The sequence below is a fragment of the Carassius gibelio genome, chromosome B3 (genome assembly GCF_023724105.1).
Source record: "Carassius gibelio isolate Cgi1373 ecotype wild population from Czech Republic chromosome B3, carGib1.2-hapl.c, whole genome shotgun sequence".
Taxonomy (NCBI): domain Eukaryota; kingdom Metazoa; phylum Chordata; class Actinopteri; order Cypriniformes; family Cyprinidae; genus Carassius; species Carassius gibelio.
Genome location: NC_068398.1, coordinates 14,982,691 through 15,008,950, shown reverse-complemented (window position 1 = coordinate 15,008,950; position 26,260 = coordinate 14,982,691). Strand labels below are relative to the sequence as shown.

The 26,260-nt window shown below is 39.5% G+C and overlaps 1 protein-coding gene across 1 annotated transcript in view; it reads left to right on the top strand.

Annotated features, from left to right (window-relative positions):
• cacna1ha (calcium channel, voltage-dependent, T type, alpha 1H subunit a) overlaps nucleotides 1-26,260 on the top strand; it is a 56,570-nt gene that overhangs the window by 15,834 nt on the left and 14,476 nt on the right. Inside the window, exons 8-21 of the mRNA XM_052552775.1 lie at nucleotides 1,168-1,523; nucleotides 16,028-16,179; nucleotides 16,645-16,830; nucleotides 17,032-17,149; nucleotides 18,322-18,477; nucleotides 19,811-19,898; nucleotides 20,213-20,421; nucleotides 21,508-21,885; nucleotides 23,265-23,365; nucleotides 23,459-23,576; nucleotides 23,680-23,748; nucleotides 23,833-24,017; nucleotides 24,337-24,463; nucleotides 24,547-24,672. Of these exons, the coding sequence (XP_052408735.1) occupies nucleotides 1,168-1,523; nucleotides 16,028-16,179; nucleotides 16,645-16,830; nucleotides 17,032-17,149; nucleotides 18,322-18,477; nucleotides 19,811-19,898; nucleotides 20,213-20,421; nucleotides 21,508-21,885; nucleotides 23,265-23,365; nucleotides 23,459-23,576; nucleotides 23,680-23,748; nucleotides 23,833-24,017; nucleotides 24,337-24,463; nucleotides 24,547-24,672 (2,369 nt within the window). The remainder of the gene's footprint in view (nucleotides 1-1,167; nucleotides 1,524-16,027; nucleotides 16,180-16,644; nucleotides 16,831-17,031; nucleotides 17,150-18,321; nucleotides 18,478-19,810; nucleotides 19,899-20,212; nucleotides 20,422-21,507; nucleotides 21,886-23,264; nucleotides 23,366-23,458; nucleotides 23,577-23,679; nucleotides 23,749-23,832; nucleotides 24,018-24,336; nucleotides 24,464-24,546; nucleotides 24,673-26,260) is intronic.

Genomic DNA, 26,260 nt, shown 5'->3' with positions numbered 1-26,260 from the left:
TATGATTTAAAATCTCCTTTTGTGTTCTGCAAAAGAACAAAAGTCATTAAGGTTTAGAATGTCATGATGATGAATAAATGATGACAGAATTTTCATTTTTGAGTAAATTATCCCTTTAAAACACGACCTGTTCCTCACATGAAGTTGTTTCTCACATAAAAGCTTGTGTAAGATTATTATAGATTATAAAACAGAAAATTAATTTGTTGTATTATGCCTTTAAATGTGTAACACTTTAAGTCATTACAGTGATCAAATTTAGCACAGGGTCCCAGTACTGTATATGTTTGGAATGAAACAATAGAATTTAGTGCATTTGGTTTTGCGTTATGTTGTTTGTTCAGCCTCAGATAACCAAGGCATTTCTTTCATGCTCAAGCCAGTTTTCATTTCTATATCAGTCTGTTACAGAATGACTATTTGTGGGTTTCTGTCAACAGGAATATATACTGCATGTTTACTTCAAACTCACTGCCTCTGCCAACAATAATTTTTGATTGCAGCTTGAGTCACCTCCACTTCAGCTCATTACCACAGGCTAAAGTGGGCCACTGTGTATGATTATGTCCTCAGGAAACACATTAGTATGAGAGTAAAGCCACAGACATCCTCTGATTGGACCGATTAGTTTTATTTAAGATTGTGAGATCATAGGACCAAGAGAGGGGGAAGCACTTGGACAGAACACATAGAGCACTGCCTATTTTTCATGACCATGGCAAGATAAGCAAGCTACTAGGACTAATAAACTAGCTAAAGTAACTGGTTTTATTGGTTTGACTGCTTAAATTGAACCAGTTAAGTGTGTCATAATTCAAATAAGCAACCTTGCAATAAACATTCAGTTGGTTGTGGCTATTAGACACCAGGTAGAATAACTCATGTGAATAATTTAGACATCATGCACAATCAGTCCCTCCTGAGAGATGTCCTCAATCCAGAAGGAAGTAATGCACAAGAGAACAGACAAATAAGCGTTCAGTGTTGGGGAATGTTACTTTTTATGCAAAAGTACCATTTGGCAAATGCTTCATTAACATTTTATTTAAAAAATAAATCAGTGGAAGATATGACCCTTGTACAAAAGATGCATCTTAAGCAAATGCAATACTTTTGCATTTTCTAATTGCTTTGACTAATTGTTGAATTGTTGTTTTTCCCCTGTAGGCCACAGTCGTGTGCTGCTGCAGGTGGCTGGTGTTGTGCCCAGTCCATTGCTTCTTGAGCTCCTGAGCTGCCCGTACTGTGCAAGGGCCCTGGAGTCAATGGATGGGGAGCTCGGTGATTCAGACTACTCCAGATCAGAAGGGGACGTGGTTTACGAGTTCTCCCATGGAGCAGAGTTCAAGCCCTGCCGTGCATCCCATCATAAAATCCTGGAGGAGCGTAACTGCCTGGCTCAGTACTGGGAAGACTTCCGGGACAGATTGAGACGCATAGTGGATAGCAAATACTTTAATCGAGGAATTATGATTGCAATCCTCATCAACACCTTGAGTATGGGGATTGAATACCATGAGCAGGTGAGTGCAAGTGTGGCTTCTTTAATGAATAGTCTGATTTTTCATAACTATCCCATGTGTTTTTCATCTGCTACTGTCAGACAGGAATAATATTTCTTTAATTTTGATTGGTGGTCAGGAAAAACTAAAGGATGGTTTTTGTAATGACTGTTTGTATGGAAACAAAGCAATTAAAAAAGACTATATAATAATATATTCCTTATCAAAATTTCATTGGTGGTATGTGCTGGGATTAGCTTGCTATTTATTTTTCATTCATAAACAGTGATGAGGATTCATAGCTTTATTGGGTGAACAGATCTCCTGTTTATATAACCGTATTGTGCTGCAGTGCATCGGACTGCACTTCTATCTCTCCTTGCTGTGTTGTTTTGAGTTGTGATGTTACCACTCTTGGTTTCATACCTAATCCTGTGGTTTGACATTTAGCCAATCAGATAGAGATCTCACAGTAAGCAATGTGTGTGGATGCTTGATATCATATAAAGTGGTTACAGTACTGACATTTTATGTGCTGGTATTGTAGAGTCTTGTATATAAACCGAATACTTTTTATGACGGGAAATTAAACATTCACTGACATTGTTGTATAATAAATAAAATAAATACTCAATCTTGGATTAACATTAGGGGTGGCCCGATGACCTACTTCCAGGATTTCAGCCAGTTGATTCAAGTGCCAAGAAACATGCATTTTATGTCTTGAAAACGTGAACATTTGGTATTTTGTAGTGTACTAATTGTTCGCAATTCTTCTCATTTAAACGTCATCAAAAATTTCTGACACAAATGAGGCAGTCAAAGGAGCTGACAAAGACTTAGAAGAATCAACTGTGTATAGCTGACAATTTTCCAAAAAGTGATAATTTGTACAGTATACTATGGGCCAGATGTACCAGAGCGCAATTACCTTAAAAACATCAATGGAAAATTCTGCGTGTGAGTTACTGAAAATGCGCACATTAAAGAACACTGACACAACCTCTCATTTCCATAATGACCAGTGCAGTTTACCAAGAGCAGCGCAAATTACTGCCTGCTTTAAGACTTTTTTTTGCTTTTTTCTGCAATAAATAATGCCGCAAAGTACCAGTAAATTTACCAGTAAATTGACAAATGCAAATCTTAGTAAATTGCGTTGTGTGATCCATTTAAATACGCCCCCCCCCCCCATAAATTTACAGAGTGAAAGAGAAACTCCTACAAATGCATATTCAGTAAGGTGAGTGGCAAAAATAACGTCTCAGGTTACAAATGTAACCTTGGTTCCCTGAGAACAGGGAACGAGACAATACATCATCGACGCTATGGGGAACGCCTCAGGTGTGACAGGTGTCTGAAATCAAATATCAACTCACAGCAATCATGCTGACCGGCGACAGCCATGAATCATCAGCTTGAATGATGAGCGTGCGACCTGGATATAAAAAGGGCACCTTGAAACCATGACAATATCCTTTCGTCTGAAGGGACTGTTTGGCAGGCAGACCCTGAGGCATGGCTGGGAGACGTATTGTCTCGTTCCCTGTTCTCAGGGAACCAAGGTTACATTTGTAACCTGAGACGTTCCCTTTCGAAGGGAACTTCGACAATACGTCATCGACGCTATGGGGAACGAAATACCCACGCTGCCATGCTAAAGGGAGTGCATGCCCAATGGCAGTGACAACTGTCAGAACCAGCAATTCAATGAACGCTAGAACCACTCACCCTCAGGTCACACAGGGCTGTCAGTGACAGCACTCCCTACGGTCATAGCCCAAGCTATATGATACCACAGAAAACCTCCATAAACATAGTTTAGTGAAAGGTCTACCTGGGCCTGCTCAAGGGCCTAGGACCACAACTTCAACTTCTTAGAAGGGGTCCCTTCTAGGGAATGTGGCTAGGGAACCCGAGGGAACCCCAGCCAGTCACTATTCAGGGGAATGTACCACCTGAAATGCCACCAGGCAGGCCTGACCTGGTGTCACTACCACTTCCTGTCTGTCCGAAGACAGAGCCTCTGGACACTTGCCTTTAGTAAGGCATCCAGCCCGAGGAACTGCGGACCAGGCAGTGAACCACTCGGCCCGGATCTTAGAGACGGGATATCCTGGAGAGTATGACTCAGCATAGTGCTTTACAACTCTTGCCAACGAGGGGAGTTTCTCTACTCGATCCACGGATCTACCCAGTGTTTGTGTTTCAAAAACACTGAGGAGGCCTGTGAGGGCCTAAGGACTGATCTAACTAGGAGGCCTCATGAGAGGCCTACGACCGACTGACCAGAATCAGGAGACCACATACTCACATTGACACACAGTGAGGGGAGCATAAGATCTACCTGGTAGCCAACCAGGCTGTAGCAGGATAAAGAGGTTCCAGGAGGGAACCCGTAGCAGAGAATAAAAACTTGAGCCGAGCCAGGGTGCAAGCTCACCTTCGGTAGCTGCCTGAAAAGGACTGCTAAACTGAAAGTAAGCGGCCACTAGCTTACAAAACCCAGCATCACCGTGAAACTACTCCCAGGGAGACCTGGAGAGGCCTACTACCTGACAACCCCAGTATGTGGGAGCTCACCTACAGAGAGGCCTGGAGAGGCCTACTACCTGTTACCAGATAACCACCTTAAGTGGAAACTGAAAGTAATTTGGAACTCAACTCCAGGGAGGCCTGGTGAGGCCTACTACCTGACAACCACAGTATGTGGGAGCTCACCTTCAGAGAGGCCTGGTGAAGCCTACTATCTGATAACCACAATATGTGGGAGTTCACCTACAGAGAGGCCTAGAGAGGCCTACTACCTGTTACCAGATAACCACCTTATGTGGAAACTGAAAGTCATTTGGAACTCAACTCCAGGGAGGCCTGGTGAGGCCTACTACCTGACAACCACAGTATGTGGGAGCTCACCTTCAGAGAGGCCTGGTGAAGCCTACTATCTGATAACCACAATATGTGGGAGTTCACCTACAGAGAGGCCTAGAGAGGCCTACTACCTGTTACCAGATAACCACCTTAAGTGTAAACTGAAAGTCATTTGGAACTCAACTCCAGGGAGGCCTGGTGAGGCCTACTACCTGACAACCACAGTATGTGGGAGCTCAACTTCAGGGAGGCCTAATGAGGCCTACTACCTGATAAACACAGTGCAGGAAAGCGTACTTTCAGGGAGGCCTGGAGAGGCCTACTACCTGAAAACCATAGCTGATAGTGAGCCAGACTGGCAGTCCAGTTGACTGTCTTTGGGGCTTTGCCTTCAGGGAGGCCTTATGAGACCTACTACCTGACAGTTCAAAGAAGCGGAAATTCAACTTCAGGGAGGCCTGCGGGGCCTGCCACCTAGTAACCACAGTATGTGGGATTAAACCCTCAGGGAGGCCTAGTAAAGCCTACTACCTGACCACCACAAAATGTGGGAGCCCACCTTCAGGGAGGCCTGAAGAGGCCTACTACCTGAAACAGTCTAAACAAGGAGGCCTGGTTGAGCCTACTAGCTGATAGCGAGTCTATTCTGCTACTTTATGCTCTGGCTTCAAAGGGAGCGGAGTTCAAAAACCGGAATGAAATGTAGTTTAGAACTCCCTGCTCAACCGGAGCCATCGTGGTGTGAGGTAGATAAATACAGAGGTGAGAATGGACTACTCAAAACTACCCTGAGTTAACGGGGGAGTAACAACCATATGCCCCTGCAATGTTAGACAGGGAGCGGGCCTGCAAGTGGCTCCAGGGGTTACATTTGTCCTGCGCCGAGCCTAGGGGAGCGGGGAGGCTAAATTGCAAGCCAACCCACTTCAACCCATCGGTCGAGAGATTAGCTCAACGGGCTGAGTGGAGCCAGCTCTAGAGGCCCAAACATCTCTGTTCGGTAGGGTCTGAAAAACTGTCATTTTGTAGGGCGAAAGATGGCCTAACCCTGCCAGACTGATCCTACCTCAGCTACCACCCTGCATTAATCTATCACCCCTGAATGCAGAGAAAGGGGCGGGCCTTGGCCAACAACTCCCATTTAATGGAGGAGGCTGAAATCTAGGGGAGGAAGCCTAACACATAATGAATGTGGCAGCTATACTTAGCAACACACCTCCAACATCCCTAGCATAGCCTAGGCCAGCTTTTTTTTAGGAAGACCAACTACTTTACCCCTGGGTGACTAATAGCCCTGAGGCTAAACAGAAATGAGCGGTGGCCCACCACGCATATAAAATGTTATGACAGGAAGGCCATCACATACTCAGCACAGAAGCCAAATCTTCTTTGAGCTTCTTCCTAATTCGTTCTAGCCACCAACTGGGGGAGGCTTCAGGGCCCTAAAGTCCATACTTTAATTGCTCCTCTAAGAATGACCCCCTAGGTCTATACAGGGAACAAGGTCTGTAGAGAAATACAATCAGTGTTAGTTATACACACAGAATTTAACAAACCAAAAAGTTCACCTGCGGCGTGCAGAGTGAAGACTCGCCGAGAGTTCTCAATTAATCTGGGGTCCACCACTTTTACATGCCTAAAAGAGGCGCTCACATCAACCAGTTGCTACGGCAGGCCATCAGAACATAGTTCTCATCATAAGGCACATCCCCAGGGCTGGTGTAACGTAAACGCCTGGGGAGTCAAAAAGAGGGAGAGGGCTGGTAGAAAAGGCCCTCCAAGGAGATCAAACCCTACTTCCGCTGAGCGTTGCAGTGCTTGTGCTGAATGACCTCCCTTAAGTCCCTCTTTTTGCGGGAGGCTCGCCTCCTCTGTGTCCTACTCCTCCATGGAGGGGGGGCACGAGAGGTGACACTAGACCTCTGGTCCTGCCTACGGTCCTCAGACCAAGACGGACCAGGTCCTCCGCCTGCCTGGGCTGGGGCCCGGATCTCAGCGGTTTACAGGTCTTAAATGCAGCTGAGTGCGCCTTCGCCTCCCTAAACTTTCCAACCACCACCTCAACGGAAGCACCAAAAAGTTTAGCAGGCGAAACTGGTGAATCAAGGAGAAGGGATTTTTCTTTCTCCCCGATATCAGCCAAGTTGAGCCACAGATGCCTCTCTGTGGCCACCATCGCCGCCATCGATCGGCCGATCGCGGCAGCAGTCTGTTTAGTGGCCCGGAGGGACAAATCTGTGGTCCGGCGCAACTCAGCCACCGCCTCAGGGGACAGCCCTGCCCCCTGGTCGAGATCCTGCAGCAGGTCAGCTTGGTAGGCTTGGAGCACTGCCATGGTATGAAGGGCAGCACCAGCCTGACCTGCTGCCGTGTACGCTCTGCCATTCAAGCGAGCCGTGGTTTTAAGGGGCTTGGATGGCAGAGTCGGAGTTTTTAGTGTCGACACCCGCCCAGAAACGAGATCTCGCAAACGTCTCGTCAACGGGCGGCATCGACACATAACCGTACTCACCAATCCCCTCAACATCAGCGAAGTAACCCCGCTGATGTTGATGAATACGGGCAGAGTACGGTTTCTTCCATGCCCTCTCGATCTCTGAATGGAGATCAGGAAGGAATGGAAGGCTCTGCTGAGCTGGTGGTCTATGTTCAGGGAGAAACCGATCATCCAAACGACCGCGAACGATCTCTCCCTCTCTCTCTTTTTTATTGTTTACTCTGATTTGGAAACAGGATTTCATAGTCCACATGCTCTAAATAAATAAAAAATAATGTAACTGCAAGATGTTGCCTCTAGCTAATACTTTGCACAATGTGATAGACAGGTTGTTTACAGAGTAATTGCCATTTACTTAAAATCAAATGGTTCAAGGCTTATCCATATACTGTACAGTAGGTGTTTGTTCAGTACTGCTAGCAACTGGAATACACTGTTTCCATAGTACTTATTGAGGGAGGATAACAGTAATGAGATAAATCTGGCTACATTGATCTATATACTGAATGCTTTTAGCATAGCGGGAGAAAGATCAGCCACTCGGCAGAGTCTGCACTCTTGAGTCAATCAGCCACCTAATCGGATTTACATGGGGCCAGTGACAGTCTTCATTACTGCATCAGTCAAAGTCACTTCACGCTCTGCCATTCAAGCGAGCCGTGGTTTTAAGGGGCTTGGATGGCAGAGTCTGAGTTTTTAGTGTCGACACCCGCCCAGAAACGAGATCTCGCAAACGTCTCGTCAACGGGCGGCATCGACACATAACCGTACTCACCAATCCCCTCAACATCAGCGAAGTAACCCCGCTGATGTTGATGAATACGGGCAGAGTACGGTTTCTTCCATGCCCTCTCGATCTCTGAATGGAGATCAGGAAGGAATGGAAGGCTCTGCTGAGCTGGTGGTCTATGTTCAGGGAGAAACCGATCATCCAAACGACCGCGAACGATCTCTCCCTGAGCGCGCCGCCATGGCAACTGAAGTTTGTCAGTGGCGTGCTCCATAACTTCCACCAACTCTGCGTACACGGGGCAGGATGGCTGACGAGGTTGAGGATCTAAATCATCCTCCTCAGCCATCTCTTGCCCGGCCCAAAGAGCACTCACTGCAGTATTAGTAGGAGAAAAGTCTCCGTCATCCACCTGCAGCTCACTCTCGTCAGCCGATGACGCGTCCGAGAGGTTAACACCCCTCTCGAGACTGTCAGCAAGCTCCATCTGGGAGCCCCATGAAGCGCGTCGCCGCTCTGCCTCGGCACGAGCAGTACCCGATCCGCGAGGACCAGACGCTGAACTCTCTTCCCTCGAGAAGAGAGCCCGACGAGAGCGGAGCGTTCTCATAGGAAAACGCTCACAATTTGCACAGGACACTCCCTCAAGAGCATCCTGTGCGTGCTCTTCACCCAAACAGTACACACACATCTCGTGAGTGTCACCCGGCGACAAATGTCTTGGGCACGGGTCAACACATTTCACAAAACTTTTAGGACTTGCCTTAGATGTGCGTTTCATTTTCGCTGTAAGCAGATGTTTAAATCAGACAAAACAGTCCCTGAAGACGAAAAGGATATTGTCATGGTTTCAAGGCGCCCTTTTTATATCCAGGTCGCATGCTCATCATTCAAGCTGATGATTCATGTCTTTAGTAAAAAACAGTAATTTTTAATGCCAAATAAGGGTTTGCACTGTCGCAAGCTGATAGTAAATCTGGCCCTATATTTCATTGTTTCCAGTAAATTGTTTTAATAAATTTTGAGCTGTAGACTAGAAGCCTGCTAAATTAAACATTTGGAAATTATTTTTTTTGTCAATTACTGTTATTCATTTATATAATTGTAAATGTATTTTTACCATAAAAAAAAACTGTATTTTTGACACACACACAGACACAGATGCATATTTTATGGTGGGACAACTTGAAAATGGGCAGGAAAGGTAAAAAAAAAAAAAACACTTGCTCAACATGGCCAGCAAAAAAAAACATTTCTGCTCAATGTAAATTGCACTAGATTTGAAAACTCCACTGTGGGTAGTACTTGTGTGAAATTAAATATTGTAACTTTGCTAAAAGACCGTTTGGAGAGCTATTGTTGTTAAAGTAATGTTTAGCAGCTCTGGTAGAAATACGGTTCAGCTGCACCTTGCAGTGTGCACTTGACTTTACATCATTGAAAGAGCAATATTCACAATTGGAGGTAAGTACGCTAATAATAGATCTGAACAACCCCTTTATCCTACATATAATTATGTGTGATTATAAATGATTGATTAGTTGCTCTTTAGCTTATTGAATACCAATGTGGGTCCTAGATAGCACGTCTGCTTCTGAAGGAAAACCTTTAATCGTTATGTTACTTTAAAGAGCAGTTCATGTTGTCTAATTAAGCCAAGATCTTTTAGGATCTTTTAATCCTTATTTCAGAAGCAGAGGTGAAAAGAGTTAACAGACATTTGTTATGGTAATTTGGGGATTTGGAACCTTGCATATAAATTCTTAGGTCTGTTTTAAATAATTAACATAACTTCTACAGTAAAATGGTTATTATTGAAGCTGTAAAGTGTCTTTTGAGGTGAGTCTACCTTTATAGGTGGAAGAACTTCTTGTGATTGTGTGGTCAATTTAATTTCTGTGGGTAAGATTTGCAGAGTTCCTGTAAGCAGTGTTTTTGAGTTATGGTTGTTTTTTTAGTATGTCTGATAGTTTTAAGCATCTGTTTGTGATGCTGCTTGCTTGTTTGCTAGTCTTTCATTATATATTTATTTACTCTAAATGTGTTTCTCATGTGAAATTGTCGCCATGACACAAATACGGTCCATTATGGAAAGCTGTTTCCATTTCAGAGCAAACCGAAAAAGGTTATTGCAACTTTTTACAGTATATCACAACTGAAAATGTATTTACTGACATTTTGACTTTATTTCTTGTTATTGCAAAATAAATGATTTCCCATTGTGGCTTTATATCTCACAATATAACTTTATCTCAAAATGATGCTTTATATTTGACAATATAACTTTAAATTTCACATTTGTGACTTTGTTTCTCTCGGTTCTTTTTTATTGTTTCCTCTGATTTGGAAACAGGATTTCATAGTCCACATGCTCTAAATAAATAAAAAATAATGTAACTGCAAGATGTTGCCTCTAGCTAATACTTTGCACAATGTGATCGACAGGTTGTTTACAGAGTAATTGCCATTTACTTAAAATCAAATGGTTCAAGGCTTATCCATATACTGTACAGTAGGTGTTTGTTCAGTACTGCTAGCAACTGGAATACACTGTTTCCATAGTACTTATTGAGGGAGGATAACAGTAATGAGATAAATCTGGCTACATTGATCTATATACTGAATGCTTTTAGCATAGCGGGAGAAAGATCCGCCACTCGGCAGAGTCTGCACTCTTGAGTCAATCAGCCACCTAATCGGATTTACATGGGGCCAGTGACAGTCTTCATTACTGCATCAGTCAAAGTCACTTCACAGAGCCTACGCCACTGTTCACCCCTTCACCGAAGACACACACGTCTCCACTACACATACAGTTATTTCACCTTGATAAATTATAGACATGTTCACTACCTCTGAGGCTGAATAGCTCACATGAAATACTTTTGAGAAGTTGACACATCAATGCATTGAGATGTACCGTTCTCCTTCTAAAAGTATTTTGAAGCCATTTGTATGGCATTTGTTGGCTGATCTCTAGAAGGTGTAAACACAAAACAAAACATGTCTCTGCTTTGTTTGAACATCCCGACCAGCACAACATTGTAACAATGGCGTGAATTTAAGGTTGGGCTGTTTGTTTCAGTGACCAATGGCAAAGTGATAGTTTTTAATGGAAATAGTTTTTTTTATTGTTAATTATTTTGCCAGAGTGCTGTATGTATCACCAAAAATGTTCCAAACTTCATTAGTTTCCACTCTTCATTAATTGGTTAAACCCTTAGCCCTTAGACTTTTTGTTAACACAGTCTTATTTTGTCTAATCAATTTAGCTGAATAATAAACTAATTTCAAGTGAATAATGTATTCTGTAGTATGGAAACCGGTTTCCACCACTGAAAAAAAAATAATTGCTGCTTTTTATCTCATAATTCTGATGTTTTTTTCTTGCGATTGCGGGTTTATGTCTTGCAATTCTTTTTTTTAACTCAGAATTGTGATAAACTCGCATTTGCATGTTATAAAGTCAGAATTGTGAGTTATAAAGTCAGAATACTCAAAATTCTTACTTTTTCTCGAAAATGCCGGTTTTTGTCTTGCATTTCGGACTTTTTTTCTCACAATGCACAACAGAATTGTGTGATAAATATCTTCCAATTGTGAGTTAGAAAGTCCAGTTGTGGATTGAATTTTTTTAAAATTCAAAATACAGTCATGCAATACTGACTTTATAACCCACAACAGTGAGTTTATATTTCACAATTCGAAAAAAAATAAAAAAGTATGACTTGATTCAAGACTAGTCGTATGGAGCTAAATTTGTGCACAATATTCATCAAACAAATCCAGCATATTGTAAAAACAACACAATCTGCTTTGCAAAGAAAAACTTGACTTTTAAACAAACACAAAGTGATTTGCAAATACAAAACTCTGTTTGAGGGAAAATGCAGAGATATGGACAAATATATGTATTGTGTTACAATTGTGAGACTCATTTGCCTTTTTATAAGGAAACTTGGCTTGATTTTCTCACAAATGCGTGCATTTTTCACAAAATATATCCCATATAGAGTTTTGTATTTTCAAATCACTTTTTGTTTGTTTGAAAGTCAGTTTGTTTGATGAATATTGGCACAAAATTCACTCCATACAGTCTTGCTGCCCAAAAATATTGCAATTCAACTTGATGTCACTAGAGTCATCAAAGATTAAACACTGTAAAAGAAGCGTTGACCCTTTACAACAGTATGTAAGATAGACATTCATTGACACATTATGCATCAAATACTCATTTATTTACAAAGCACATCTGTGTATAGCTTCACTCAGATTCTCATCAAAATCATACATGTATTTATCAAACACATCATGCTTTGTTTATCTTTGGATTGTGCTGGTCATTGAAAGTTTTAGAGCTGTAAAATGATTAACATTATTTCAAATAGCCATGAAAGTCACAGACGGTGTTGTTCTTTTTCATTCCGTTTGCCTTTTCTGAGTTGCTCTGCGTTCTGAGGTTCATAAAGAAGTGGGGGATGTGTGTTATGTATCATGGGATACGATGGAGGAATGGGGCAACGGCTGACTCCCTCTGGAGAAGTGCAGCCATTCTCTGCAAACATCACTTTCCTGTAGTCTGCCATGTTGCAGCCACTGAAAGCCCAGTGTCCCAACATGCATTTTCACTGTCGTTGCTTTTCCATTGGTCTGTCCAGCAAATGTGCTTGATGTGCAGTGGGAATTTGTAGCTTTGCACTCAGACAGACCATGTTCAGGAAAGCTGGGATGGATATTCGATTTGTGTGTAGTGTAAATGACTCAGTCGGAGTCATAATTTACTCACCCTCATGAAAAGTAGGGATGCACGATAAATATCGCCTGATATCTAATGTGCATCTTGTCAGTAATGTCAGTTCTGTAAAACTCTACACGTGCGTGATTTCACATGGAGCAGCATTTACTATACAGAGCTGTTGTTCACTGACAAGCTGTGCAAAACCACGATCATATTTTGCACAGCTTGTAACGGCTCTGTATAGTAAATGCTGCTCCACATGAAATCACGCACATGTAGTGCTTTACTGCTGATTACAGAACGGGCTTTTCTGACAAGATTCGCATTAAATATCGGGCGATATTAATCATGCATACCTAATTAAAAGGGCTTAACAAAGCACTATAAAAGTATCATAACAATAGTCCATTCACCATATTCCTCTACTAACCTCATATAATAGATTTGTATAAGAAACATTTTTACACATTTACGTATACGCAGTGTCTGTATTGTTGAATCAGTGACTTCAAGAATCTGATTTGTGAACAAATTCTTAATTATTAAATATGTAAATGATCTAAAGCAGTGGTTTTCAACCTGTGGTCCGCGGCCCACTAGTGGTATTGCAGCTGGGCCGCCAATTATTTTCTGTTCATTTCCTGTCCATTCTAGGGCTGTGCGATTAAAAGAAAACGTCCTAAAATCACGATTTGAGCGTGCGCATATGCCTAACTCCAGGTTCACACACTGTCTGTGATGCGCCTTTTTTCTGAGCCAATGTTGACGGATCAGAGCGTTCTCACTGCGGTAAAAGGCTAGAAATAAAAACGTGCCAAAATAATTCATGTCTAACACATGAGCATAGAGTGAATTTGTTAGTGAACAGGATGCAGTTTAAGTGAGAGGAGACACGTTTTAAGTGTGCACACTCTCTCCTCGCAAAGCAGCGTGTATCTGAGCAAGCACGACCGGTTTTGTGACAGAGCAAAGGAAATCTGCTGCGAACAGAGAGATTCGCACTCGTGCATTATTTTAATGTGCTTTCGCGTTATATTTATGCGCTCTCACTGCTGACCGCATACACATACTGTATACACACTGCAAACACCTGAGGCACCGCTACAATTAATGAGCTCTATGAACAATGCATGGCAAAAAAGAAAAAAAAGTCCCTGTATACAGGATTTTTTTTTTTTTTTTTTTTTTTTTCACAAGTCTATACATTTTTTTACATCTTCACTATAGTGATAATTTTGACTTATGTCTGTTCTAGAGATGTTACAACTTTTTGATAAAGCTCTGATTGGTTTTCTTTTGGAAATATGTTTCAAATTAATCCTGAATGCATTTATGACTGTAAAAGCACAATTGCAAAATTGATCAAAAAAATCTCGAGTTTTTTATTTTTTTTTGTCCATATCGCACAGCCCTAGTTTATTCAATAAATATAGTTTAAAATCTAGCTTCTGAGTACTAAGTTATTAGTGGGCCGCGCAAACATATGTGTTTGGTTGTGTGGGCCGCGAGTTGAAAAATGTTGGGAACCACTGATCTAAAGTGCTTTTTTTCCAGTATAAAGCAGCTTTTGTGGAATGGAAAATTTTCCATGGATGTTAAAGTTTCTAATGCTAATAAAGAACATTTATTTCTAATAGTGGAAGAGTGGTCAAAATAATGTCACATTTAGCTTTGGAAAAAAAGAAAAAAAGTCATGCAAATTTGAAATGACATGATGGTGAGTACATAATGACAGAATTTTTGTTTTTTGGTTGTGAGGATGTTTGTGTGTTTGTTAGTTTGTGAACTATCCCTATTTGTTTTTGTTTGTAGATGAGCTAGATTGTCTGGTTAGGATGTATCATAGTATCATAACTTTCTAAAACAGAAATGCACGAATCCTCTCTGTAAAAAGGCGCCATTTTCTTGGAAAAATTATTCACAGGCTGGAAGAATGTGTTTAGAATTCATCACGAGTGGGCTCAGTCTATGGCACTGCACAATGGCATGTGTCTCACTTTGAGGAAAATTACACTAAACAATGTTTTTGCCCCATGGTATGTTTTTGAATCTGTCGCTTCAGAGTTGTTCTGGCAAATTAGCATCATATTTTTATTTCAAACCATATTACAGTTAACACACTTCAGCTATCTTGGCACCTGAAGTGGAGTCCGCTGCTGGAATAATGATTCATAAAGCCACCTGTTGGACACCACACACAAGCACATCTGTTTATGTATATATGCTGGATAAATTGTAAGCTTTAACTGGAAGTTTGCCCACTGAAAATGTGACTACCATCTGTTTAATGTTGACACTGCTAGCATGTTTCTCTTGTTTGGTTTATCTTGTTTTCTTTCATTACCAATGTACAAATAGCCTATTAAACTGATGATGCTAAAATTGTTTAGAACCAATGATTGATGCCCGTAGGGCGGATAATTCTTGTCTAATCTAACATTGCAGCCAAAAGAGGCTATAATGAAGGGTTTTCATTATTCTTTTACTAATCTGTTGTTCCTGGGTAACAAGCAGTCTGGGGAAGTGGCATATAAATATTCATGAAGTATGTTGATTAATGTATGTAGATCAATGCAGACAGCAGAGGCCGTGGAGCCCCCTAGTGGTGACCTCTCAGTGCAGTTTTACCTCAGTTATTTGCTGGATATGTGGTTTATATACCGGCAAAGGTTTGTTTCAAATATGAGATAAGTATAGATAGCTTCGATTTTAATAGAAACATATTTCATTGGTAACAATTAACAATAAAGTTCTTTGTTAAATCACGTTTGTTAATAATACATTCATGTTCATTTATACAACTTGTGTATGTAGAAATTACATTAACATTATGAAATACTGAATTGTTAGGCTACTTAATGATATCTAATGCACCAATGCAGGTTCATGTGTCTTTAAAAGAACTGATAAGACAAGAGCAGTGAAACCCTATATAGGCTCAAATAATGTACACTGGTTTTATCTTTCTAGACGGACATGTTTAACACAGTGACGCTTGCCAGTAGTGATGGTGATTGTCTAACAGTTTGACGTATTGATTTTATAACCGTGTGTTAATGTGAGCAGTATCCAGGTGAGGGTTTCTGCTCTTATAATGGACAACAGATGCAAGAGGCTCATACAGTATCATTGTGCTTCCTTTAAAATGTGTTTATTGATTTGCACTATGCTAAATAACTGAAGCGTGTAGCAGTAATTCTTCAGTTCTTGGTATAGTCTGCATCAGCAAATGTAAAGAAACGAATTCCCTGGTCCTGAAACTGCTTATGATGGATAGGTTTTAGAGGTAATGTCCGTCTGATTGATCTGCATTGCTTTGCTCTAAAGAAAAGAGCTGATAATGCTTTGGGTTTTATTTTGCTTGTTTAACCTCAGCCCTGGAGCGGTTTGTGTGAAGATGAACAATCGTAACTGCTTGAAAAAAAATCTTTATTATTTGGCCCAGAGGTATTGTGTTACATAAACTGTTCATTTATAATTCGAGTGTGCTGCAGATCTCTGTGTTTATATACAGTAGTCTGATTCCCACCCTCGGGTGTTTCATGTGATGTTGTGAAAGTAAAGGTGTGTGAAGGTGCCATTATGAGGGTCAGTGATTAAGGGCTCTCATATGTTATATTCCCAGCAGTATCTTGGCATGACTTTGGCTTGCAGAAGGTAATGAGGTGTGGCTCTGTTTCCTCTCACAGCCTGAGGAGCTGACAAACATTCTGGAGATTAGCAACATCGTCTTCACTAGCATGTTTGTCCTCGAAATGCTCTTCAAACTGCTGGCCTTCGGCATCTTTGGCTACATCAAGAACCCCTACAACATCTTTGATGGGATCATTGTAGTCATAAGGTAAGACATGTTATTTATCTATATGTGTCTATATCTGATATAATACTTAATAAAATACTAAGCTTACTAAACATGCAGTGCATTTTTAATGTTTTTGAAATAAATCAAAGCTGGATTTACTTGGATAATAATACTGTAAAAACAGTAATGTGAAATATCATTACAAATCTGTCCCCAAATATTTAGTGTATGCTTAAAATATGCTTTATAAAATTATATTTTGCAATAATGAAATGAAAAATATGGACTGTCAAAAAAATATATTTAAATGACCTAAAATTTTAGTAATTAAAAAAAATGGATGTTATGCATCAGCTACCCATAAGCTACAAGGAGGATAGTGGGAAATTATTTTGTATGCATTTAAACATATGTAAGCATTGTTGAGGTTATTATTCTTTTTATTTTATCCGAACTATTATATATAGGAATGCAATTACATATAAGCATGTGTTTCTGTGACAGCGTGTGGGAGATCATAGGGCAGGCGGATGGGGGTCTGTCAGTGCTGAGGACGTTTCGTCTCCTGCGTGTGCTCAAACTGGTGCGCTTCCTCCCTGCACTGCGCAGACAGCTGGTGGTCCTGATGAAGACCATGGACAACGTGGCTACATTCTGCATGCTGCTCATGCTCTTCATCTTCACATTCAGGTGCAGACCACACCCACAACTCACTCAGCCAATGAAAACCGAGCTTGGTGTGCAGTGTCACCAAGACCATAATCTTGACTTTAGAAAACACTCTGCAACATTAATCTGTGTTTGTAAAAAATGTGTTGTCTTGTCATCAGCATAATTCTGGAATTAGCACAAATGTTTATACATTGCATTTTTCTTTTACTGTCAATACAGCATTCTTGGAATGCATCTCTTTGGATGCAAATTCAGCCTGAAAACGGAGAATGGAGACACTATTCCAGACAGGAAAAACTTTGATTCCCTGCTGTGGGCCATTGTCACTGTGTTTCAGGTCAGAAGGGAGACTGTACTGGCTGTGCTGGGGTTAGGCAATGCATACACTGAAAAACAAAAAGGCTATAGAAACAATTTTCACTAAGAAATTGCTTGTAAATGTTTTGAATAATTACAAAAAAAAGTAAGTAACATGCATTTACAAAACAGTGTTGAAATGTAACAGGGTACAGATTATAAATTACCCTACTTAAAATGTATTAAGTTGTGTAACTATTTTAGTTACTTTATTAATGTAGCTGATTACATTGTGATTACATATCTGAATTTCTAGCAAATGTTTTAAACTGTTAATCAGTTAAGCAGCTTTCAGACAGGTTGTGGACTGATATAGAATAACTGACAGAAGTGGTGCACTGCAGATTCAAACAAGAGAACCAATCAAAAGCATCGAAATAGCATCACTTTACTAAATGGCCTTTAAAAACATTGTGCACATCAAAACAGGCTAAGCAACAAATGAATATTATTTAACATATCCTACTCTTTACAAAAAAAAAAAAAACATTTAGATGTAACCTCCTTTGTAATCATTATCATATAAGTAGCTGGAATTTAATTTAAAATAAAATTCTCAGTAAATGTAATGGATTACTTTTATTTCGTAATCCAATTACATAACACTGTTATGTAACTAGTTACTCCCCAACACTGGCCATAAATAATTAAACTGCTTATGTCTCTCAGGTTAGGATTATTTATGATATTATACATATTTGTTATATCCCTTAAACCTATAAACTCCATATCAAAATCTTGAGCTATATAGTAGCTACTATGCATCTGACTGCAGTGGAAGGCCTTTGTGTGCATTATTTCCTGTGATTAAGCTGAACCTGCACTGTATCTGTATAATGCTGTACTGCAGCTACTCTCATTAGATTATCACAACATTATTTTGTAGTTGGAAAAAGACTTAATTGCTAGACTGGGACAGCCAATTACTTTTACTTCAGTAAGTAACTTTGAATAGTTTTTTACAGTATTGGACCTACGGCATCAAATTCTGTATTTATGTCCCCAACTATATAATTCAGATGCAGGAAATTACATGTAAAAAAAAAACACACTATACTATTGCACATGTAATTGATACATCACAGATTTTGTATTTGCTCAGCCGTTCTCTGTGTTCTTCTGTTTCTCAAACTGCTTATGTTTGTATTTCAGATCCTGACTCAGGAAGACTGGAACGTGGTCCTCTATAATGGAATGGCTTCCACTACGCCATGGGCAGCTCTTTACTTTGTGGCTCTGATGACTTTTGGGAATTATGTGCTCTTTAACCTACTGGTGGCCATCTTAGTGGAGGGATTTCAGGCAGAGGTAACAAAAAAAAAATAACACATCTATTTCAGTATCAGAAGTGTTTATTTTCTAAAGATATGTGCACAAAGCAGTTGCTTTCTCAAGATAGTCTGTGGAGTTAAACTTCGTTGCTCACTGCAGTCAACATAAAAATAAGTATCATTCTTCCAAATGATATTTTGGCAGTCAATATGTGTGTTTTCTGTCAGCGGTTGAGAATCCAAATTAAAAAGAATTTTTTTTTTGCAAATTAATGACTCTTTTGATTTAATCAGTCAAACTTTACAATTGTTCGTGATTCAGTTTGATTCATTTGAACAGTTCACTCAGGCACTGAATCGTCTGCACTGGTTTCCTATACCAAATGGTAATGGGTTACTTTATAAGACAGATAAAAATGTTGGACAAGGTGGATAAACTTGTAAATGTCTTCTAATGTTTGTTATAGTGGCAAAGCAGTTTTTTATTGCACATATAGCTAGTGAACAACTGTAATCCAGGTAAAGCCAATTTATATCCAAACATCCAAAACATTATCAAAATACTGTCAAAATATTGGGACACTTTAAATAAATTAATAAATACTGCATCAAATGTAAAAAAGTTAAGAATATGCTTCATTTAACTGTTATTTTTTGACACCACGAATGTATAAAAATAAATATAAAACATCAAAACGTACATCTTATAAACCAATAAATCAACTCCATGTCTAAATCTACAGCTAAGATGAAGATTTGATTAAAATAGAAATTAAATAAATATCGAATAGGAATTAAATCTAACATACTGTACATTATATATGTTAATTCAAAATCTAAATATGTAGCTAATATGTAAATGTGGTCGCTCCTTGAAGAAGGTAAACCTGTGCCACACAAGTTGAACTTGTGCTTCAGGGATTTACAGAATTTGGCTTCTTAAGCATGCAGATCTGTGCACAAACAAAGTAGCTGCCTTCTCCAGATAGTCTGGGGAGTTAAACTGCTTTGCTGATACAGTGCTGCAGTGTTTGGCCCATCTGTCATGCTGGGGACTGTGTGAATTGTGCACTTGTTATTAGTAGGTGTAAACCAGCAAAGGCTAAAACAAACACAAACTTTGCACAACCCTAACCGCAATCGAGGTCTGACAGGGTAGCAGAGTAGTGATAATATGGGCACCACAGCTGTCTGTATGCACAGCAGGCTGTGACTGAGTGAAGGGCAGTGTGTTGTTGATGCCAGAGGGCCGACGTCCTCGGAGAGAGCGGCTCCTGTTTGGCTCCACTGCATCCTGAATAACACTTTAGTAGGCTGAGCGGTTACTGAAATACTGGGAGCTGTCCACAGAAAGCTCTTGTGCTTTGCAGGGAGATGCTAACAAGTCAGATGTGGATGAGGAAAAGCGCTCGGTGAACTTTGAAGAGGAAGAGAAGATGGGGGAATTACGAGCTACAGGTTACTTTCTTTGACACATAAACATTTTGCCGGCTAACATGTAAAATGCACACTTTTTACACAACATAGATTTCCCCTGTTCTTAGCCTGTTCATTCAGGCATATAATTAAGCTCATTTCAGACCCCATTAAAGAGGACAGTGGTCCTCTAGAGCCACATCACCATTACACATATATGAATCTCCTGGGGGCCTTTTATGTGTCCTTCTTCCATTTACCTTTACTACTTTGTCATTCGAGGGATATAATTTTTTATTTTATTTACTGTATGGTGATGACTTTCTTTGAATAACCCCTTTTACTTCCAATAAAAGAGTTGAAGATGTACTCTCTGATGATGTCAGCGAATGGGCATGTGGATATTCGAGGCACTCTGCCCCCTCCAATCATCATGCGCACTGCCGCCACCCCCATGCCCACTCCCAAGAGCTCGCTCGGCCCCGAGTCAGTGTTTGGTTTGACCGAGTCCAGACGGGGAAGTGGCATCTCAATAGATCCAAGTGCTTTTGATCAAAAGTCCCTGGTAAGAAAAAACAGCTGTTAAATAACAATTAGTTGTCCATTACAGTGACGTCCCATATTGCTCGAGCATACAGTACAGTAGTTGTGAAAAGAACATAAAACAGGAAGTGATGTCTTCAGTTGTCATTATGACATACGTAGGTTAGTTCAGGTTTCTACGTAATGTCATGTTCTACTCCACCAAGTAAAAAAATAGAATTATTAATTACAAATTAATGATATTTAACTTTCTACAATATTTTACCTTGACAAAGTAATGTAGAAAATATTTTTAATATATTTTAAAACCCGATTAGTATGTGTACACTTGGTGTATAGACATCACTTTCTGTTTGATAGTTGCACCGCATGATATTTTTATATTCAATTAATTGAAACCTTTCCTGAAAGTGGTATGCTTTTTTAAAATAAAATGAAACAAACTTGGCACACGTTTTATATTTTTTTCTTTATTTACTTTGTTTTTGTTTCTTCATCGTTTGTCACTGACTCATACCTTTAATGTAATGTCTCTTTAAAAGTGTCTGTCAAATGCATAAATGCCATTTTGTAATTATTATTAATATTTTTTTGCTATTTTGCAACTGTTCATTGCTATTTATTTGACTGTAGTCAGGGGCATTGCTAGACACAGGGCCATGAGCCTGAGTAAAATACTGCTGTTCTCCATTAAAATATTATTAATAAAACTGTATTCTTTTTTTATCAGCTGCTTAGAATCAGAACGATGCCATTTTTACAAAGGAATGACGCTTTTAATCTAATCAGTCAAATGCTTCAATTTAACTCATAAAAACTTTATGAGACAGAAAACAAACAATCAAAGAATGGATGAGGTGGATATGTACCTTAAATCCACTATAGGAAACAAACCTTGCAAATGTCTTCTATTGTTTGTCAGCGACATAGCAGCTTTTTATTGTGTGTACAGCTTATAAACAACTCTCTCCTGCAGGTCAAGCCAATTAATATGCATGGGGACACTTTTCGATGTGCCCCAGAAATAATGAACGGCTAGAAATGCCCTTGACTGTAGTACAGGAACAAGCAATATGTGTAACGTAGGCATATTCCTTTACTATCCCAGACTAGCCCAAGAAGATCTCCATGCCACCCCCGTGGCTCAGGCAGTAACTGGGGCAGCCGCAGGTCAAGCTGGAACAGCTTAGGACGGGCGCCGAGTTTGAAAAGGAAGGACACGTCTGGGGAGAGAGAGTCTCTGCTGTCTGGGGACGGCAGGGGCAGCTTTGAGGACGAAGACTTGGACGGGGAGAAGCTGGCCAATATCAGTGGGGGCTCACTGCAGCATCCCAGCTCTCTAGATATCCCTGAGCTGCCCCAAACCCCCAGCTTCAGCTCGATGGGAGACTACCACGACTGCAATGGAAGAAGCCTGCACCTGCCCACTGACCTCTCCGCCAACCTCAGCAAGGAAGACTCCATTGCAGAGGAGGACATGGATGATGTAAGTTATGGTTAAATGCTGTGTTGTTTGTTATAGTCAGGCAGTGCTTATGACTTGCTCTTCGAAGATGTCTTCCCAGGGGTTTGTCTTGTGAGGAGACTAATTGTCATGCTGTGATTGATTCAGCACCGTAGTCTGAAGGCAGTAATTGTTTTTCTTGGTGGGTGAAAAGTGACCTTTACTGGTGTCAGAGTGATGATATCTGTTCACTCAAGAGGCCTCGTCTTGAAATTGTGTTTCAAGTGCTGTGAAATAAACAGAAACCAACAGGGCTACAATACAGGCTTACATACAACTATCATACACAACCAGTCAAAAGTCTGGACATGCACAACTTATTCTTTTTTTATTATTACTTATTTCAGGATAGTAATAATCGTCAAAACATTTGGATTTTTTAAAAAGAAAAAACCTAAAGTTAATCTTTCTCTTCTATGCTGTTCTTTTGACATTATATATTATATATCAGAATATATAATACTGATTTCTGAAGGAACATTTGCGACTGAAGACTGAGGTAATGATTGCTTAAAAAGTCACCTTTAACATTTAGAAAAATATTAAAATAGAAAAGTAATATAGAAAGTCGATTTTTATTTTAAATTGTAATAATATTTGACAATATCGTTGTTTTTACCGTTTATGTTTATTCACGTGTATCCTTGGTGAGAGTATAAGAGATTTTATTTAAAAACATAAAAAAAATCTTACCAACTCCAAACTAATTAATGATAAGTTGCTTTGGAAAAAGCATGTGCTAAATGAATAAATCCCAAAAAACAATTTGTATATTTTATGTTCCTGATTTTTCTTTTCTTGCTAAATAAATTTGAGTTATGCATCATAGAGCCACTACTATTGAAAAATACTTTCAGTTGTTGAAAGCTGCTGCATGGCGTTAACTGAAACAACATAATTGAATGAGTACATGGAAAAAAGTCCATAAAAACTGCATTAAAGTGTCAGTGCTTTTTATGAACAATTGGAAGATAGTTGGAAATGTTATTATAATGATTTCCAACAATAGTATTACCATCTGCATAATTACAGCTCATTCACAGTGTCATTTCTTCAAGTGAATCCATCTTTTAGCCAAGTACCTGGCATCAATTAGACAAAAAGGATTTTAATTGTGCAAAATGTATATTGCAGAAAACACATTTGGAAAATAAACTCATCAGATTTAAACAGGCATCTATTTGAATCCCTCTTCACTGATAAATTGAATCAAGACCATTAGCGTAATGTTTATAACCGGAGGTTCTTATCTGCACTAAACACTTTAAACTCCTGACAATGCTGTAGTTAGTGTTTAGAGCTGTAGTAATTAGCTATAGTTCTTGTTCAATTTGCTTATACATCTCTCTTGTGGGTTACAGAGCTTCTGTTTCCGTCTCAAGAGGACGTTTGAGGCATATAAACCTAAGTGGTGTAAAGATCATGAAGAGTGGTCCCTTTACCTGTTCTCCCCTCAGAACAAGTAAGCCTTTGCCATCTCCAACAACAGCTGCTTACCAATTACACTTTCACATTCGATTTTGAAATGTAATATTGTTATACAATTGTGTCCTAGGTTTCGGGTGATGTGTCAAAGGTTAATTTCTCACAAGTTGTTTGATCATGTAGTCTTGGTATTCATCTTTTTAAACTGCATTACCATTGCTCTGGAAAGACCCTCTATTCAGCCATCCGTAAGTCTGCTTAAGTGCAGTCTTGGCCATTTTCATCTAATATTTGGTGTTGTGGTGCTTGCTGGTTGTACGATACAGTATGTCCTTTTGTTCTTCATTTCAGGAGCGGAAGTTCCTCAGTATCTCCAATTATGTTTTCACTGTGATTTTTGTTGCTGAAATGACTGTGAAGGTATGGTAAAGGTTTTGTCTCTATAATTAAGGAGTATTCATTCCACAAACCCTTCTTACAGATGTGATATGGCTTGTGTTAAAGGTGGTGGCCCTTGGCTTCTGCGCCGGGAAGCACAGTTATCTGCAGAGCACCTGGAATGTTCTGGACGGGGTGCTGGTCTCTGTCTCTCTCATTGACATTCTGGTCTCTCTGGCCTATACTAGTGGAAACCGAATCCTTGGCATCTTGAGGGTTCTTCGTCTGCTGAGAACTCTGCGGCCGCTGAGGTGAGTCAGCGAAAGGTCACAACGCGCCTCTCTGAGACTCAAACAATGAATGAAATCCACTACATGGTCATTGCTCCAGTTAAGGAATGAACTGAAGGTTAATTATGTGGTTGCATTATCTCCTGAGTCTACACGCTAAAAGCCCCTTCTCACTTACCGATTCGAAAAAAGCGTTGCAAAATTAAATCTATTATCCTTGTATTATTTTAGAGGTAAGACTAAGCTGAGGTTTATCGATCTTAATGGTTTGCACCAGACAATTGTACCATTACATAAATGTTCCTGGAATTCAATCGTCTTTGTTTTTTCACATAAATAGAGTGATTAGTCGCGCTCCTGGACTGAAGCTTGTGGTGGAAACGCTAATAACGTCGCTGAGGCCCATTGGGAACATTGTGCTGATCTGCTGTGCTTTCTTTATTGTCTTCGGCATTCTTGGAGTTCAGGTAATTACTTCAAATGCTACATGCTTTTCAGAAGAAATGTGAGGGGTTTTCAGATAACGCAGGTGCGATGTTATCAATTACAGCTCTTCAAAGGAAAGTTTTACCATTGTGAAGGTGGCGACACCAAAAACATCACCAATAAGTCTGATTGCCTTCACGCAAACTACAAATGGATTCGGAGAAAGTACAACTTTGACAACTTGGTACAGGTAAGTGTTATTCATTGGTTTGCACACATTTAAAGCAAAAGTTCACCCAAAAATGAAAATTCTGTCATTAATTACTCACCCTCATGTTGTTCTAAACCTGTAAGACGTCTGTTCTTCTTCAGAAAACAAATTAAGATTTTTAAGATTTTTAAGATTATTTTTTAAAGATTTTCTGAGGAAATCCGAGAGCTTTCTGACCCTGTATAGACAGTAACACAACTACCACGTTCAAGGCTAATGAAGGTAGTAAGGACATCATTAAAATAGTCCATGGGACATCACTGGTTAAACTGTAAAATTATGAAGCTATGAGAATACATTTTGAGGCAATGAAAATAAAAATTACTACTTTATTCAAAAGTGTCTTCTCTTTCCTGTCAGCCTTCGATGCATGTTCACGAGAGTAGCACAACGCATGGGTACATCATGGTATTCTTGTGAATGTGCATCAAGGACTGTCACAGAAGTTACTTTATTTTATTTTTTATTGGGATGCACAATATTTATTTGACAGATACATTTTCAGGCTATATGGGTGAAAATGATCATTTTTATTGCTCCAATAAATAAATTATATCCGATAACTAAATCCAATAAAGTACTCTTGCTGGTAAATTAATCAATCAGTCTTATTTGTATGAGATTCATCCGCTTTCCAAGTGAAAGTGACTGCAGCTTTAAAACTGTGTCGTGCTCATGGCATTGCGGACAGTACCATTGCTATTTGCAAAGCTTGTTACTTACAAATGACAAAGTTACTTACTTACAAACAAATCTTATATCTCACTTGAAAGCTCGTCATCACTGCAAAGCTGTTCTTAAAGAATATGTAATGTGAAGCAGCTGTGGCAGCAGCTACTAGCGCTAAGCCTAAGTCAGATAAATCCCAGTTCCCACACCTTGCCTCACTTGCACAGAAATACCTGTCAGCCCCTTGTCCCAGAATAGACAGTGAACTGCTGCTGCAAATGTTATGGATGAAAAAAGATATTCTATGAGAAGTCAGAGATGCTTCTGTTTATCAAGAATCTCCCACTAATGCCTTCATATAACAAATAGACATTAAACAGAGACAAGTGAAAAGATATGACATCTTGAGTAGTGCAAACTGGAAATCATTTTAAGTTAATTATTATTTATTTTATGTTAAACTATATAATTTCAGAGAACTCTCTATGCCCTATGCACTTTTGAGGTTTTATTTTTTATTTTCGATGTTGACAAATTTCAGTGCATTTGATTTATTATGTTTTTGAAGAACATGACTTCATCCTCCTGCACTAAAGGTTAAATAGATACATTTCTTTGTTATGCATGAAATACTTGAATATAAATTTGCTTTTAATAAGTTGTTCATTGCAGATAAACCATAGTTCTGTCATAGTTCTGTTAAACTCTTTCTCTTACTGAGTATTGTGGTGCCTTACACAAAAAATAAACACATTTGAAGAGTTTGCCATTATTTGTTTGCCATTATAGTTAGACCAGAGCTACTAAAATATCAGTTTAATCAGTGCTTCTTAGATTAGAAAATATTCTAGTAGAGTCATAACATTAAGGTTGAACCACTGATGCCACATGGGCTATT